The following is an 18,443-nucleotide window of genomic DNA, read 5'->3' on the forward strand; positions in this document are numbered from 1 at the left end:
ATTTTTTTAAATTGTGTTATATACTTATATGAAATGAAAACAAATATGACCATATGCCTGTATAATCAGACCTGTGATCTTTTATTAAAATATAAATTATCAGATAATCCCTACTAAAACAATTCGCAGTATTTCAAATTGGAAAATGTTTCCTACCTTGCCTGCTTCTCTTTCTAAGTCGACATATTCCCGGCTAGGTGTTTGTCGCTGTTCTCCCTGCCAGCTGGCCGGAAAAAACTGGAGAGACAGATTGGTTCCTGTAGCCACAAAAGCCTTTTAGAAAAATCAATACAAACAGGATCAGAAGCAGGACATTACATAAATTATGCAGGCAGTCATTTATTTTTACATCAGTTTCTGTCCTAAGCCAGGCAGCATGGAGAATACTTAAAAGTAAAAAAACATGCACTCATCATTTTTCTTAAGTATTAAGTTACAAACATCTGATTCCATTTTGAGGACATTTGCCATTGGCTGCTTAAATATAAAATCAAGACACAGAATCAATACTTTCTTTCAGGTCATTTTTTGCTGACGTTAGGATCACACATTGCTAATGTCTAACCAGAGCCACTATCCCTGAATTTAACATACATTTTTAAATGTGAAAATCACTGACGATGTGAACATTTTGAATTTTAAAGCGTACCACAATTTAAAGTTGTGTAAATGAGACATTTAAATTTTTCCTGATTTCCCTTATTCAAGGAACACAACACTATGCTCTAAAGCCCATGATAAAAACACACAGGACCGTCTTGCCTCTGATAAACCATATATTAGCACGTGATGTGAAAGCACTTCCCATTCTAAAACCTTGGGTAATTATAAAAATATGCATTTTCTAAAATTTGACTTTAGGATAACTGGATCTGACTATAACAAAAAGGTATTCATCTAATATTTATAGAAGATTTGGATGGCACAGCTCAACGGACAAAACAATCTAAAACCATTTCAATAAAGTGTCATTCCGTGTAGTCCCTAAGCAATTTAACTATATTTTCCTCAAGCAAAAAAGGGTATAACACTGCCCTTCTTCCCATGGGAAATTAAGAAATAAATAGGTAAAAAGCATTTTGGAAAAAAATGCATTTTTCATCATTTAAATGTAAATTTGGAATTAAAATTCTAAAGCATAATGTGTTTTCAAGCATAGAATCTTCGTCTGAAAGCAAAGGGTTCACATTTTGGGCAATTTGTTTAAAGCCATTAGCTGATTCAACTATCCACTAGTTCCTCTGATGATTAAAGAGCTTAAATTCTTGAGGCAAAAATTATACTTATTTCTATTACTGATACCATTATATACAATTGTCAACTTAAATGCTAAATCCCTATGTCTTTGATGGCATTTCCCTAATCAACTGGGATACTCTTTCTTGTGGTAGATATTTTATATGAACAGACACTGAACAAACATCATTACCATATTAACTTTAAAAATTTCTTGCCCCACTACTAGCGTAAGTTTAAAAAACAATCGAGTGAAATGAACCAACAATAGTTCAAATGAAAAGCAGACTCAAGGAGGCAAACTGCCCACAATGTGTGACCTGAGGCAAGTTACTTAGCTCTGTACCTCAGTTTCCTCACAAATTAATATTTGTAAAGTAACAAGTAAATGCTATCTATGTATTTGTTAAATAAGAGAAATAATTTTGAGTTCAACAGACCTAATGTTTTCACTCTCAGATAATGAAATTCTCAGAGCAGAGTAGTGGCACATAAGAGATTCTGCCCATGAAATAAATCAATGCCCTGTGTCAAAATCTCCCAGGCATATTTCTTCTGTATTCACCTAGTACCCCAAATCAGCTCCATGCTAGGTAAGCACAGTCTACAGATCTTATTACCTCACTTCCCATCTTAAGGCCATCCCCAGAAGAGATTTCCTGCTTTGTCGCTTTATACCCATTATCTCATCAAGATCCCTTTCTCTGAGACAGAAGTGATAAAAAACAGACCATTCTAGAACAGCATTTCCCAAATTTATCTGACCACAGAACTTTTTAAATTAGAATCCCTACATGAAAATGAGTTGGGAAAATTCTGTTCTAAAACATAAAAATGTTACACTGGTATCACTGTCTGTATGTAATATTTCCAGGTTGTGCCGACTATTATTTTATAGGCTTCATAAATTATAAAACAACACGCCTTTGTCGATAGCTTTTATCCTTCCATCTTCAAAATTAAAAATATATAGATTTTACTGCTCTCACGGTAATCTCCATACCCATCATAAGTATTTTTTTCTTTTATTAATCATTAGTGTTGAAGACATTGCTAACACTTTTACTACAGTAAGAACTTACATGGGGAATAAATCAGAATTTACCAAATAGATTCTACCCCTCGCCCATAATCACTTATTCACACTATGATTAAGGAGTCTGGCCAAGCTTCACAGTTAAGAAGAGATGATCATCACAGCCTTTAAATTGTTTCACTTTTAAATACTAAATAAGCTCTTCATTGACATAACTGATATATTGATATTCAGAATAAAAAGAAGAGAAAAAAGGGTTGGAGATAGTTTTGGGAACTATGTATATTTTTAATGTATATAAATGCTGTTAAAACAGAGGCCAAAGAATGCCTGTCCACATCTATTTCCACAATGAAATAAAAGCCATTACCTGTTCATAAGTCAAAAGATACATTTTAGGCGTTAATTTAAGCAAATCTCTAAATTGAATTCATCAAGTACTATGATGCAAAAGGCATTGTGCAAAGTACCTGCATAGAGGGGAGTATATTAACAAATATACCACAGAATTAATGTGGTCTCCAACCTCTAGGAGCTAAGAATCTCGTAATTTAAATGTGGAGAACACCGAATTAAAGGAGGGAAAATAGAAATAGGGAAATGTGGAATTCCTTCCCAAATATAGTTACATTACTCAATAAATTAAGACATATATGTTGTCTTAAGTGAAAATCTTACAAAGAATTCAATCTACATTCAATTTTTTATACTTGTCAGGTATTAAGAACTTATTAAAATTTGTAGGATTAGATATTTGGAAGACGGGAAAACCTAGAATATGGGTCTGATTTATTCCTGAAAATTTACGACAAACACAAGCACTCTATAATACTGCTATAATATTATGGCAATATTATAGTACAGCAATTCAGATATATTGTAGATTATTATACTCCCAGTTCATAATTATATGCAGTAAAGTCCAATGACAGGAAAACCCTATGCTTCATTAAGTTGCCAAAAACAAACCTCAGCTTTAAAATATCCTGACAGTACTTTGTATCTCATCTTTTTTACTTACATCGATTACCTCCAGGAAGTCCATTGGTTAAGTATACCATCCACCTTTTGCAAACGGAAACCCAGGCAAAGGACGATATAATCACTGGACCAACTAATGAACGATCCTTCTTCCACTCAGTGCCAAAAACCAAAAAATATTTGTCGTATATGTTTTAATCATAATTTTTACAACTACTCAAGAAACTTGGCAGTGGGTTAAAAGCTGGAGATTTTCTTTCATAACATGCAATGATAACCAACGATTCTAGGGCTCCTGATAAATTTAGCCAGTGTCTTCTCACTGTGTAATACAATTCTTAAGAGTTCATTTTAAATATCAACATATTTACATTCTTTAAAAATAAATATGATTTTGGTGATGCAAAGGGAGAATTTTATGGCGTATGAATTATATCTCAACACAAATAAGTAGATTCTCTATAAATAAGGTGGAAGAAATAAATGTTCCAATATGTCTTCCTACTGTTAATCCAAATTCAAATTGCACCGTAGCTCCAAGTCTCTTCAAACGCAATGGGCTCAATTCACGAAGTACATAACTGGATTCCATTACAAAGCACTTTAACTTTTTTATTAATAATCGATTTTTCTTTCGTTTCTTCCTACTCGTTCTTTGGCTTCTTTATTCTCCCCTCATTAGCACCTCTGAGAAGAAACTAAAAGGAGATTAAAGGAACTAGGACATCTGAAAATTTCTAACATCAGGTTTGGTGGAGGAGAAGCACCAAATCTATCACCTAAAACACGGCCTCAAAATCAACTGTGGTTTTCGCAAATCCATGCAGAACCAACGGGGTATATTTTTTAGGTATGAAAAAAGGCGATAATGGTTTCTTTCTGATTCTTCTGAGGTTTAACATTCTAAGAACCCGGCACCTTCTTCTGGGCTTTTTTCTCTATTAAGATAGTAGATGCCTGGTGTAAACCTGTATTCTCAGCTATGTCGGCAGTAAACTTCACATGTAAATTTATTAACAAATCTAGAGTCTCAGGAACAAACTATCACCCAGGAGTCAGATCCCTGGGTGTTTTCTTAAAATACCCCGACGCCTTACTCATACCACAGCCTATACAATAACCCTTCCTTGTTTAGCTGCCCTCCGGTTTGAGTTCCACTCGCGGCAAACTGACAAGTCGTGTCTGGGAAACATACCCACCCGCCGGGGGCCACAGGGAAGCAAGCGTTTCCGCGGGACGACGCGGCCCTCCAGCGTCTGGTTTCGCATTTTGAATCCCAAGTAGGAAGTGAGACGGCGCCCGCTCAGTTCCGGGAGCCGCGGCGTCCGCGGCGCGGTCCGGAACCCGCCTGGGCCTCGGCAGCCCCAGCGCAACAAGTGACGCGCGCGCCTTGGTGCCCCGCGCCCCCAGCCCCGCCAACTTACGATTTCCGAGCGGCCGTCACGGCAGGCGTTCTGAAAGCGCGCCTGGCGCTCCTCGTGGGGCCGGTCCCTGAAGCCCGTGTACTTAATCTGCAAGGCAGAGACGGCCCGAAATCAGAAGCCAAATCCGCGGCGCCACCCGCGCGCCCGCCCGCCCCGCGCGGCGCCGATAAGAGCAAGCAGAGTCTGCGGGCAGACCGCTGCCGGGGAGAGATTGCCCATCCGGCGGCGCGCCGGCGCGGGGCTCCCGGGGGCCGCGCCGCCCAAACTTTTCTAAGCCGGGGCCCACTGCGGACGCGCCGCGGCCTCCGCGCCGGCCCGCCTCACCTCACATTCGCGGCTCAGCTTCCTGAAAAACTCCTCGTTTTCGAACTTGCTTCTCTGGTCGGGCACGACGCGCGGCATCTTCCCGCCCTGAGGCCGTGCCGGCCGGGCTCGGGGCTTGCGCGGGCACCCGCTGGCGGGCTCCGAGCTGACCGACTGACCGCCCACCCGCGGTGCTCTGACTCTCGCTTCCCTTTGTTTCAGGCGCCCGCCCGCGTGGGCTCCCGCTCCCGTGAGTCTAAGGTACCGCCACTAGCTCGGGCCCAGCCCACGCCGCCACAGCCGTTGCCTACCGCCCGCGCGGACCCAACACTTGCCACCCCTGGCCTCTGCCACCGCCGCCACTTCCTTTCACCGCCCACCTCGCTGGCCCGCCGGCCCCGCCCCCGTCGGCCCCACCTCTCCTCCTCGCGCGCCCGCCCGCTCCAAACTCCGGCAAACAAAACGCACCATTCACAACTCTGCGACCCGCGTCGCGCATGCGCCACCCGCCCGCTTGCGGGGCAGCTAGGCTGCAGCGAACCTGAGCTCTTGTCGCCGCGCAGCCCTCTTTCCCTCACCCACCCTGGAGCCACTCACTGTGGAACCGCCCTGTGTAAATCTGCCCGGTCCTTGGAAATGAAACGGCCTCCGTGGGTCTTTCTTTCGACTGTACGGAACTTTTGTGCTCCCCAGCCGCGCGGAGTAACCCCAAATTGTGACTTGAACGCGTGGAAATTTAAGTCCTTGGGGACTTTGCGTCCCCAAAGGCGACGGAGTGGATGCAAGCTGTACACATCAAAGACTAAAGGTGGAAACAGACCAAAGCATCCCACTGAATTCGCATTATGATGGAGAGGTTGGAGCTGTTAGTGTCAGACGGTTCTAGGTAGGATCTCAATTCCCCTGCTTGCTGGCTGGGGCCTGAGGCTACTAGCACTGGACCGCTAAGCCTCTGTTTGCTTATTTCTAAAATGCAGACAAGCTGGCAGTGTTAGCGTGAGAGTTTTTATGTAGGTCTAACACATAGTGAGCACTCAATAAATTTAAATTTCTAAGGAAGAAGAAGCTGAATTATATATTCATCCTAATGCCAGTTCATATATTTACCCAAGCGTGCAATCCGATCCTAAAAAACAAGATTTGCAATTTCTAGGGAAGTCATTTAGCCCAGTGGTCTCTGACCTTTTTGGCACCAGAGACCAGTGCTCTTGTGAAAATCTGGTGCCTGATGATCTGAGGTGAAGCTGAGGTGGTAATGCTAGCACTGGGAAGCAGCTGCGAATACAGATGAAGCTTCGCCTGCTGGCACCGCTGCTCACCTCCTGTGCAGCCAAGTTCCTGACAGGCCCTGTTAGGAACCATGTACTGGTCTATGACTCCAGAGGTTGGAGACCCCTGATTTAGCCCAAACTAGAGAGAGTTTGACATGGGATTTACAGAAGAGCTTTACTCAAAGTTGGTACTCAATAAATTATGATCCTTAAAATTCTAGCTTGTCAAAAACTCAGTCCGAGGATGGCAAATGGTACTAACTCCGATTGACAGTAGCTGGCCATATTGCAAAGAATTGTAACGATACACTGAAATTCACAGGAATTAGTGCCAAGAGCAACTGGCAATGTCTGTGTGAATGCAGGGTTTGGCAGAACATCCCATCTCTGTCTAGTCCAATCTCATTTTTACAGATATGAAACTATGCTAGGGTGACCAATTGTCCTGGTTTTCCTGAGACTGTCTTGTTTTAGCAATGAAACTCCCATGTCCCAGGACACCTGGCAAAATGGGATAGTTGGTGATCCAAACTGAGGTCTAGAGAGTGATCCATCACCTAAGGTCAGGAAAGGAGCTTTCAGCAAAGTCAAACCTATAGTCTGGTGGTTTTAACGAATACACTCTTTCTGAATAGCGAACATAAAATCGGTTCCATCCAAGTGCATGCTTCCCTGCCCACACCAAGCCTGTGTGAATGTGTGTACACAAATAGAACAGGCATAGATATGTATGTCTATGCCTACATACAGGAAATAAGGATATCCCATGTGATAGCATTCAGCACCACCATATTCCTTTTAGGTAGGCATTTGTATAAAACTCTCCATTTTTGCCTCTAAAAAATAATCCATAGGGCAGCAGCACTTACTTCACAGTGGGTCCAGGTAGAGCTCACATACCTACAACTGATCCTGGTCTTTGGACTCTAGTAATAATTGTTTCTACCATGGTAAATGTGGAACAAACACATGTTGAAATACCACTAGAGTGGCAAAGCCCAGACAGACACCATAAGCCTTGACAAGGTAAAGGCCAGGGTTGAGACAAATCTTTTCTAGGTTCAAGGGAGCTAGACAAGGAAGGGTGTGAGTATAGAACAGAGCAGAGTACTCTCTCTGCCTCTTACAGATGGGAAACGATGTCCTGAAGGAAAGGGATGAGAAAGCCTGCCAGGCAGACCCAGAACAGCAACACCACAGACAGCCTTTGGCAACTGCAGGCCTCAGGGTAACCCACACTCGGCATTGTCTGGCGTCCAACTGGCCAGGACAGCCGGGAAACAAGCCGTGGGCTGAAGGAGGCCATCTCCTCAGCTGACCTCTGTATGCCTTTTTTGTTGTTGTTACTAATTTTTTTCACTTATTTAAAAAACCGAATTAAAGGAAATTAATAAAGAAAGATTTCACCAATGTCAGCTATATTTAGCTCTGTGCTTCTGTCCGGCTGGGTTTGAATTGATCTGGACACCACCCCAGGGAGGGGTTTACTATGAGCCAGCTCTAGTAGGGCCATAGATGGAAGTCTGAGGGTATCTGTTTATTGCCTAGAAACACCCTCCCCACACCCCAAATTTGACTGATTTCTCTGAAGCCCCACTGCTTAAAGCCTTCTTTTTCTAAGGATTCAGACCGCCCAGGGCATCCTCTTTTTTACCTTCCTGGGTAAGCAGCTGCTCCTGCAGGACTCCCAGCCTAATTTTGAATGGGTGGGTAAAAAATGCACAATATCAATGGTCAGGGGATGAGAACCCTCAATTGTCTGGTCTAACTGTGAAGCTGTGAGGCCGAGTGCTTTTATGCCCTTTATCTCAGTTAATTCACACAACCACCTTCTAAGACAGGTCTTGTACCCATCTGGAAAATTAGAAAACAGAGCTTCTGAAATGGTAAATCGGTGACCATAGGATAATGATAAGACCTGACCCATCGGAGATAAAATGGCTAAGCATTTGTTCAGTCCTCAACATAACCCTGCAAGTTTGGTATTATTGACCCTATTCTACAGATGAGGAAAGTGAGGCTCAGAGGGGCTGATAATCCCAGGGTCATGCTCTTAACCATTCAACTCTAAGGCCTCTGCTGGTAGAGATGCTAAAAGTCCTGCTTGTCTCCCTAACTAAGCTCATGGAGAGCTATGACTGGAATCGTCCCTCCTGGAGCACCCTACCATGCTCCCAAAAGATCTCCAACAGGTTGAATGAAGGGATCCCATTATGGGCCTTATGGCAGGATGTGGCTCTTGCCTTTGATGGTTGTGCATTCCTGGCCCCAAGCCCAATTGTTTGTCCTTCTTAAACTTGGAAGGTCAAGGCCAATACGTCTTGTCTCCCCATCTTTATTAAAAGAATGGCTTTATTCAGGTCTAGTGTCAGCAGCCACCCACATCTGCCCCTCCTTGAAAAGGAAGTGAGGTCTTCCCAGGTCCCTGAGTCTCTGGTGCATTTTTTCTAAGAAAACAGTTTCCCTTCATTTACGGAGAAAATGTTGTACCATCTTGAAGCTGAAATAGGATCTGGAGCCACAAATGAGGCTTGAAGGGGGTGAGAGAGAAGGGAAATTAGTATCTGGCACAGGGCCTACAGCCCTAGCTCTACCCAGCTTCTAGTTTCTGGATGGAGATGGGCCTAAGTCCAGGATGTGTATGTCATCTTCTTGAAAGAGGCAGTTTCCTGAGCCCTAAAGAATTCTTTTCTGAGATATAATTTACATACCATAAAATTCACCCTTAGGTACTAAAGAATTTCTCCTCCCAGGAAGTTGTCCCCCTTCTTAGCTTCCTTGCCACCACTCTCCCCCATCATCTCAGTCATCCCAGGGGAGAGGAAAACGAAGAGGAGCAAATTTCCCCAGAATAGCATTTCTTCAGTGTTGGGATCAATAAATCCGTTTGCTTAAAAGAAACCAGATGATTTCATCTTCGTAATTACAAGTTTGACGTTTGCAAATCTTGCCCAGGCTCCAAATCAGCCTCTTTTGGTCACAGGAGGCAAGGGGTTTGTCTGGGTGCCTGGGGAGGGGACCTAGCCTGGTCAGAAGGCCTGGCTGGGGTCAGGAGGCCTGGCTGACGGTCTTTGAGGGATGCTTTGGACTGCTCCTCCTCTCCTTTCCTACTCTCAAAATTTTTGGTAGGTAACGAGAAATAGATTAGATTGGGGGTCTGGAGAATGACAGCGGTGAGCTCTAACCACACTACCCTTCTGCCTAAGCCTCTCCCTCAAAGTCTTCTATTTGTCTGTGTTAGAAAGGCAAAGACCCTTAGCGCGGCATTCATGAAACCCAGACAATCATTACTTTCCTTTCCAATCCCATCTCCCATCATTTCTCCTCCTGGTACCCTACAATCCAGTCATACTGGCCTCTTGCATTTCCCATGTGCCTCAGGGCTTTTGCTCTTACTGTTCCCCATCTAGCATAACTTTTTCCTCTTTCTTTGCTGGGAAAACTCATACTTTTTCTTTAAATATGAATTCAGGGGTCTTTGTCTTTCACATAGCGACTGCGCCACAGTGTCCCCTCATTCTATCATTTGAGTCTACATGATGTGCCAAAGAGATAGCATACCTAGGGCACAGCAACCACCTAGGTTTTTGGAGGATTTGGCTCCCTATGAATCTGTGTTTATTTTACTATTGTGCAGCCTTCATAGGGATGTCTCTCACATACCACCTTAACTTTTACTTCAATTATTTAAAACTCGTACATATTTTTGGTAAAAAATTTAGGAAATTAGGAAGAGTCCTACCATCTCAAAACAATCATTGCTAACATTTCAGTATATTTTCTTTGGCCTCTTTCCATCCACATTTCTTCACATAGTTATTACGTTCTATAGCTACAATTTTGAATGCTCCATTATCACCTAACCTTATGACATAAACATTTTCCCATGTAATCATATAAAACTCTTAATGGAATCTTGGCCTATCCCTTTTGTTGGGCATTTATTTTGGTTGTTTCCTATTATTCCTGTTATAAAATAGTCTTCTGTGAACATCATGGAGCTTAAGGCTCTTTCTTAAAAATTTTGGATAGCGTTTTTAGGGTCAAGTTCCAGAAGCAGAACTACCATGTCAAAAGGTATGGGCATTTTAAGTTTCCTGATACCGGTTGCTAAATTTCTCTTTGGCATTGCCTCTTCTCTCTTCTTGAGTCTTTAAATCTGTTCCCTCCTCTCAGCATTTCTCTTCTCTGTGTCTCAGACACAGGAAATGCCAACCAAGAATAAACCAAGACCTGCAGATAGAGATCAATGGATCAATAAAGGAGGTTGAATAATTCAACGTTCACTTCTGGCTCATTATTGACTCCTGAATCCAAATGCATCCTCTTTTACCTTCTTTCTTTTTGTCTCCATGCTGATGATACCTTGACTTCCCGCCTTGTTCTTGGATTCTTTCCCAAATTTCCCAAGCTCTAAACTATCTTGGCAGGCCAAGTTTCCCATTGAGCTGTAATATTGCCTTGTATGTAAATAGGCAGCCAGAATTACTAGTCTATGGCTACCTCACCAGTCTGCTTTCCCTCTAGGAACACAAAGGCAATTAATAAAGCAGATGATAATTCTCTTCCATTAGATGATATTTCTGAGTGAATTGGCAAGGAGTTCAGCTTCAGTCCTGACTAACTTCCTCTGTCTAGCTTGCTTCTCTCCACTTTCTCAGCCAAGCAAATTCATACTATTTCATTAAGTATGGGTCCAGAGGTCTCTGAGAAGCCTTTCTCAACTGTACTGGACAGAATGCCCCACAGCATCCCCTCACCAGTGCCTGCCCTGGAAACTGAACCCAACCTCCTCAAAGGCACCGCACAGTCTTGGTAGCTTTCCTGGCACCACTGTATTCTAATTTCATCTTGCTCCATCTTGCCCATGGGGAGCTCCCAGTATGCCTTGCAAACTTAGGTAATGGTGGTGATTGTGATGGATACTGAGATGCCATGGATAGGCTGGAAGGAGGAGTATATTGGGCTGCAAAGACTGTCCAGTGTGGATGTTTTGGGTTAGGTGGTGACCAAGCAATCACCCAATCAGAGCCTTCTCTGAGGCATTTGTGGTATAAGTGTTTGTGTAGGTGGCAAGCCCAAACCCAATGGAGTTTTGGGTCTGGGGTCCCTGGAAGGCTCTGGAAGCTAAGCTACCAGTTCTTCCCTCAGGCCAGAAGAGTTGATCCTTAGGCAATAGATATGAGTCAGCCACTGGCACCTCTATCAGCTTTTGATAAATTTTCATGCCACTCGTGCTCATTTCCTGAAAGGCTTTTCTTCCAACTTCAGGCTCCCCTTCAAAAGAGTTCTTGTTCCTTCACCTTAGGAGATCTATAATGATCACCCAGTGGCTCTTTGGTGAGGTCACTACATGCTCTTCCACAGTGCCTGTGGCTAAAGGGGCTGAGAGCGACAGGAGTCCTGGACCACAGCTGGAGGAGCTGGGCTAGAGTATTGTTCCCGGCACACACCTGAGAAAAACCAGGCCCAGAGAGGCCAGTAGCTCGCCTGAGGACACATACAGAAGAATAGGCCCAGACAGGAACACAATCAGGCGAAAATCCAACCCCTTGAGACCATGGGATTATAGCGGTATCATTGGGATTATAGAGGGTCAGTGGTAAATACCAGAGTGCTGTCTTGATTGGCTTTCTATGGAGGGGGAGGGCTTCCCCAGCAACACCTGGTCCTGCCTGTACCCCTTGGTTACATGAATTCCCAGGGTAGGCTGAGTAGGAGAGCTCTGAACCAGAGTGCCCCAGGGGCCACCCTGTGGGACTTACTGTCCAGTTTTGCACCGCCCTCACCTGGTTCCCCCGTTTCTACTCTCTCCTCCTCCTGTTACTCTGTATTCTATAAACTCAAGGATCCTTCTGGAAGATAAGTCTTCCCAGGACATGTTTCTCCCATGGCTCCCCAATGCCTCAGGGTAGAGACCATACTCCCTCCAAGGCACAGAGGCCTGGCGTTCCAGCTTTGGGCCCTATTTCCTCTCTTAGACTTCCTGTGTGGGCCATGCTGACACAGAGCTGCTGGGATGGAACAGGCTAATTCCTGCTTCTAGGCCTTTGCTCCTGCTGTGTCCTCTGGCTGACATGGCTTCCTCTCCCTCTCCACCTCCATTCCCTCCACGGTTTCCTACGGGTCCTTTCAGATACTCCTCCAGGAAGCCTTCCCTGACTCCTCACTTCAGCCAAGTTAGGTCATCTCCTCTGTGCTCCCACAGCCTTTCTAGATGATCCTTTCCACCATCTCCCAGGGGTCTCAGTGGTCAGGCAACTGAGATAAGAAACATTCCTGCCCACTGCTACCTTCTGAGTGCCCAGGTACTGCCCTCCTCCAGCCTAAACAGCCCTCAGCATTGTACTGGCTCTGTCCTTATGTCTGTCTGGCTGTGTGTCCACCTGCTGTTTACTTCCTTATTCCCTGGCTTTCTTGGGAGATTGGTCCACTGTCTGTTTCATCTCTCTGTGTTCCTTTCTGCATGCTTTAATTTAATATACTTCCACTTTAATTTAATTTAAGACAAAGTAGTGTATTTGTCACTGTGTCACTTCCTCACTTGGTCCCTACACCCCAATTTCTCACAGGTGCTCTCCTCTCCACACAGTTAATGGCCTTGGTACATGGAAAGGGGACTTCTCACTCCTTGAAGGAAGTGATTTCTTCTTCCTCACAGAAAGTCTGACCCAACAGGGCCTGATGGAGAGGTTCTACAGCTCAGAGCAAGCCCCCAACCCTTCCCTACCAAGGATAGACCTGAGAGGGGTGGGGGCAGAAGGAGGGCACTAAGAAGAGGCTACCTGCATCCAGGACAGGTCAGGGGCCTCAGTTCCTATAACACAGTCCCTTATGGGACTGGCAGGGGAAAGACAAGTATTATGCAGCAGATCTCTCTGGTCAATCTCATTTGTGGACCTTTGAATTGAACCCTCCCCATTGCTTCTTCCCTTCTAGAAACTTCAGCCTCATCCAGAGTGTATCCTGGGCATAGGCCCAACCTGTCCCTCACTACAGGGCCCTAGTGTGTACAGCCTGGGCTGGGAAGGGGTCAGTTGGAGAAAGGGAAGTCTTGAGGTGGTGGTGCCTGCTCCTCACTGCTACCTTTTCCAGCTCCACCTTCCTTAACCTTATGTCTCCCTGCACCGCAGAGCTTCCCTAAGCTTGAAGGCCCAGCCAAGCTCCTGGAGTCTCTTGCCCACGCACTGTGGGCTCCTGGAAGGCAGGACTGATCCCTCTGGGTCTCCCAGAGTTCTTGGGTGGATGAGTCAGGTTATGTAGGGCATGGATCCAGGGGAGGGAGTCCATGTGCTCAGTCATCAGAGATGAGCGTCTGGGGCCCTGCAGTGCTCACCCACCCTTCTGCCCACCTGGGGCTGATCCTGGGTGGCTGAGGGTTTCTAAGTCCAGGCCCTGACACTGGCCACCAGCAAAGAACTGCTCTGGGTGTAGCCAGCCCAGGCATTCTTGGAGGTCTAGAAGCCAGGAGTACAATGAAGGTACAGGAGGAATTAGGCAGAGTTGGCCCCTACCTGGACCGCCTCTGTCTCCTGCCTGAGACTGGCACTGTCCTGCTCCCTCCAAGTCTGGGACGCAGGCTGTCGCGGGGTGCAGGGGCCCTCACAAGGAGGGAGGCCCCATCCTGCTTGCCCACCCCCAGCGGTGGCGTTTCAGCTCCCGGCGCTCTCACGTCAGCCGGGGCTCTGGCTCTGAGCCAGGTGGCCGGATCCATCACTGCAGTTGGCGGGAGGCCGGACGGCGAGTCCCCCAAGGCTCTCAGGCAGTCGGAGCTGTCGGCCAGGCAGAGAGGGAGGCGGCAGCGGGAGCTTGGGGGCTGGAAGAGAGGGCGGCGCTGCGGGAGCTGCGGTCTGCGCCAACACCACGCAGGAGCCGCGTCTCCCGCACTAATTGGCGCCTCTCCAGGCTCCTCCGCCAGTAATTGCTGCTGGGGTTGGGGGTGGCGGGGTGTTGGAGTAGAGTAAGGGGCACCGCTTCCGGAGTGGGGAGTCAAGCTCAGCAGGAGCTGAGCCGCAGGGTCCTGGAGGAGACGTGTGTGTGTGTGTGTGTGTGTGTGTGTGTGTGTGTGTGTGTGTGTGTGTGTGTGTGTGTGTGTGTGTGTGTGTCCTATGCCAGCTTTGCACGGGGGCCCTCGGGAGCTGGGGTAAACCCAGGGAAAAGCCACAGAGGTGTCTTGGGGCCATCACCAAGATCTAAACAGTTCTGAGAACGGCTCCTGAAGAGGTGGGGCCTGGCTGAGCTTTAGGAAAAACTCCGGGTGGCCTAGGGGAGCCTAGTACAGAGTGGAGACAGGGCAGTATACCCCCCTCACCTTGTCCAGGCAGTGCCACCTAGGGAGGTACAGACAGGAAGAGGGGCACCTTCTCTATGGGATGGGAAGGGTATGGAACAGGGCCTGTGGAAGGCAGGGACCATCCCGCCATCCAGCCTGCCCAGCAGAGTTCTTCCAGGCTCGAATTCCTGGAGTAGGTCCTAGGGTTTCCCTGATGATAGAGCTAGTGCTTTCTGATCCTGGCATCTGCTGCAGCCGTCTGCCCAACTAAGCCTCGGCCCGTACTCAGCCGCACTCCCTCTAATTTGGGCAAGAATCGCCTCTAGGCAGCTGGCTGGTTGGAAAAGTTTCCTTCTTCCGACCCATTTGTGAAAGCCCGGTGGGAAGAACTGAGGGCTCCTCAGAAGCAAGCCTGGACCAGCCAGGAGTCAGTATGTTCCCTGTAGGGGCTGAGGTGACTTGAGCCCAGTGATCTCAGCCCCTATTGAGTTCTATATAGGTTGCCCAGGATCAACTTCCAGGAGACTGAGCTTCCAGCCCGCACTCAGGTTTCCACTGATGAGTGGCTGTTTGGTGCCTGTCGCCTTGTTAGAGGTGGGTAGGATGTTCTGCTGGCTCTGCCACCCCTGAGAGTGAAGCTGTCACACATCCTGTGGGGGCCACGCTTCCTCAGGGATTACTCCAAGTCTGGGAAGTGGTGGTAGGGTGAGTCAGACAAGCCTGGATCAAATTCTCACTTTGCCACCATGAGGTCATGACCTTCAGCAAACCTTTCACATCTTGTGCTTAAGTTTGTTCATCTGTAAAGAAGCGGTAATAAAATCCACGTGATAGAGTTATTGCGAAGATAAATATTTGCTTCAAAGGGGCTTTTCCTTCCTCTTCCAAACATTCCTTTGCTTTGGGGGCTTAGATGCTGGCGCACGGAGGATTGATCACCCCTCACCCCACAGGTCCCTGCAGCATCCAGGTGTCTCAGAGACTCAGGAACCCCAGAGAGTCGAATTAATATTGTAGTTTGAAACATAGAACCTGTGGGACATTATACTAATGTTCATGGCATTATTCACAATGGTCAAAAAGTGGAAATAACACAAATGTTCCTCAACAGATGAATGGATAAACAATCTGTGGTATGTACATACAATGAAATATTATTGAGCCTTAAAAAGGAATCGAATTCTGACACGCTACAATGTGAAGATGTTATGCTAAGTGAAATAAGCCAGACACAAAAAGACAAATACTGTATGATTCCACTTACATGAGATACCTGGAAAGAAAGTATAATAGTGGGTACCAGGGGTAGGGGGTAAGAGAGAAGAAGGAGTTATTGTTTAATGGATATAGGGTTCAGTTTGGGACGATGAAAAAGTTCTGAAAATGGTTGCACAACACCTCAGATGTACTTATTGCTACTGAACTGGACACTTAAAATGGTTAAAATGGTCATTTCTATTTTATATTTTTTTTTACCACCAAAAAACTCCACAAAATAAACCAAAAAGCCCTGTAGGAGAGGCTTGCCTAGGTCAAGTAACAAGTTAGACCAAGGAGAGAGGAGGAGTCTAGGTACAGCCCCAAGACCTGAACTGATGGACAAGTGATCATAGAGTGTGGATGTCCTGGGGGACGCACTTAAGACAATGATGAAAAAAGCCAAGTGTTCTGCAGCCCAGGCAACTTTTCTGTAGCTCCCCTTGACAAAGTATAGCCTAGCAGGCTTAGCCAACAAGAAGCAGGCAGCAATACTTCCTTCCTCCAGGGCTCAAATCAAGACACCATTCACATAACCCAACCATTTTACAGATGGAGAAATTCAGGTCAAGCCAACATGTTTTTATTGAGTACCATCCCTGTGTCCAAGCTTTGGAGGAACCCTGGTAGAGATGAGTATGAAAGGGGGAGAATATTCCAAACTACCAAACCTTTACTCCATGTAACAAATAATTTGTCCAAGGCCTCAGGCCAAGGTCGAGCAGGATAAATGGTAAGTGACAAGCTGGGTGTACTGATGGGGACAGTGGCAGTCTGGGTGGACTTCCGATAAGAAGGGGCTTTAAGTAGACCATGAAGGGTAGGAGAATTTGGAGAAGGGTGGGGGAGAAGGGTTTTTCCTGAGGCTGGGCACAATGTGGCAGTGAAAGGGCCTGGCCTAACTTGATGAAGTCGGCGAGATAGGTGGGCATCATGGATGTCGGGCTGAAGCGGGTGGTGCAGGGCCCCAAACAACAGGCTAAGTTTCTGGCTCTAGCCTGGAGATAATAGGGAGTCTCTGCAGGTTCTAGATTGAGGAGAGCAGAGCCCCTGTCCTAGATGTGTCTATGGCAAGTCTCCCCAAGGCCTGGGCGGGGGGACAGCCCCTTAAACTTCCTCCTGCCGTTCTCAGTATTGCCTCTGCTTCTCAGATCTTTAATGCTGTTGTAGCCTCAACCAAAAGGCCATCTTTTCCTCTCTGAGCTTCACACCCTTGTGGCAAAATCCAGCTGCAGGTACTTCTCCTCTTTGTTGTATCCTGGCCAGTAGGGCAGCTTCCATTGGGATTTCTGCCCAGGAGGAAGAAGAAGAGAGGATTATGCATGCTCATTTGTACGCTGCCTCCTTTGCTTACCCTTCCGTCATTCACCTTCTCTTTGGGAGTTGGGAACCAAGAAGGCTTCGCAGAGATGTTTAGCTAGATCTTTAAGAAAGAGTAGGATGGTGTGTGGTGGCGAGGAACTTCCACATGGAAGGAACAGTATGTGCAAAGCACCGGAGGTGTGAGAGACGAGGACTTTTGGAGGGAGCACAAGTATAGGATTAGGTGTGGAGAGGGTGGATGCAGAGAGAAGATGACAGAGGAAAAATTTTGAAAATTTTGGTGCCTTGCTAAGTAAGGAGTTGAGACTTTATCCTGGGAAGCTGTGAAGAGTTTTAACCAGGTGAGTGACTTGGTCAGATGACATTTCAGAAAGACCCCTTGAGTGTCATAAAGAGGATGGATAGAAAGGAGAACGTGAAATGGAAAACTAGTCAGAAAGCTCGCCAAAGCTCAGCTCAGGTGTCACTTCTGCCAGGAAGCCACCCCTGCCTACCCAGACATGGTCAGACACATCCTCTATGCTCTCGAAGTGACTACTGTTTCCCCAGTACGACTCTTATTATGCAAGATTGTAATTTAATGTTTTTGTTAAACATTAACAAGCTGTTGGATGATGGTGGTCATATTTGCAATATCCTTGAATTGCAGCACCAGTATTGGACTGGGCGGAAAACAGAGCATTGGAAATGACTGTTGAATACTTGGGCGAATGAAGACTGTGGTCATGGGACATTCTAGGGACATTTAGGACTTGGTGACTGATTAGGGAAAGGTGAGGAAGAAGGGGAATTCTGCCTGGGCTGATCGTGCACTTCCTGTGGGATATACAGGGACAAATATCTGAAGCAGTTGGCCATCGGGTCTGGTGCTAGGCAGGAAGACTGCCCAGATGTTTTGAGAGGTCACATTCAACATGTGAGGGCACAGTATTTCATCATCTGGAGGCCCAGTATCTTCTCACCTGTGGAATGGCCTGGGGGCAGAATGGGATGTGAAGTTTGGGACAGAGGGTAGGGTGCTTACATCCCACCCTCCATACTGGGAGGCTTTCATTCGAGAGAGCATTCCAGATTAGGAACTAGCTAGCTTCCTGTGGTCAGCCAATGGAAGTGTGGGTTCCAATACAAGGGTAAGGAGACTAGACATCCAGTGGGGGTGTTAGGTAAGGTGCTTGGATCTTTGGAGATGGAACTCCTGAAGATAAAGCAGATCTCATCCCCATGGTCTGCGTTGTCAGTGTGGGGTTTGATAATGTCAGTGGGAGCATGGCGCTCAAACTCATACAGTTGACAGGGAAACCAGCTTCTAGGAATAGGAAAACCGAAGAAGGCTGCAGGAA

General features: G+C 46.3%; 1 protein-coding gene across 2 annotated transcripts in view; it reads right to left on the bottom strand.

Annotated features, from left to right (window-relative positions):
• CBFB (core-binding factor subunit beta) overlaps nt 1-5,352 on the bottom strand; it is a 41,678-nt gene extending 36,326 nt beyond the window's left edge. For both annotated transcript variants that reach the window (XM_016163055.2, XM_016163067.2), the window contains exons 1-3: nt 5,002-5,352; nt 4,678-4,764; nt 157-273 (exon numbers count right to left, since the gene is read on the bottom strand). In XM_016163055.2, coding sequence (XP_016018541.1) covers nt 157-273; nt 4,678-4,764; nt 5,002-5,079 — 282 coding nt within the window. In that variant the 5' untranslated portion in view covers nt 5,080-5,352. The remainder of the gene's footprint in view (nt 1-156; nt 274-4,677; nt 4,765-5,001) is intronic.
• Nucleotides 5,353-18,443: the final 13,091 nt, after the last annotated feature.

Source organism: Rousettus aegyptiacus, unplaced genomic scaffold, assembly GCF_014176215.1.
Source record: "Rousettus aegyptiacus isolate mRouAeg1 unplaced genomic scaffold, mRouAeg1.p scaffold_m13_p_14, whole genome shotgun sequence".
NCBI classification, from domain to species: domain Eukaryota; kingdom Metazoa; phylum Chordata; class Mammalia; order Chiroptera; family Pteropodidae; genus Rousettus; species Rousettus aegyptiacus.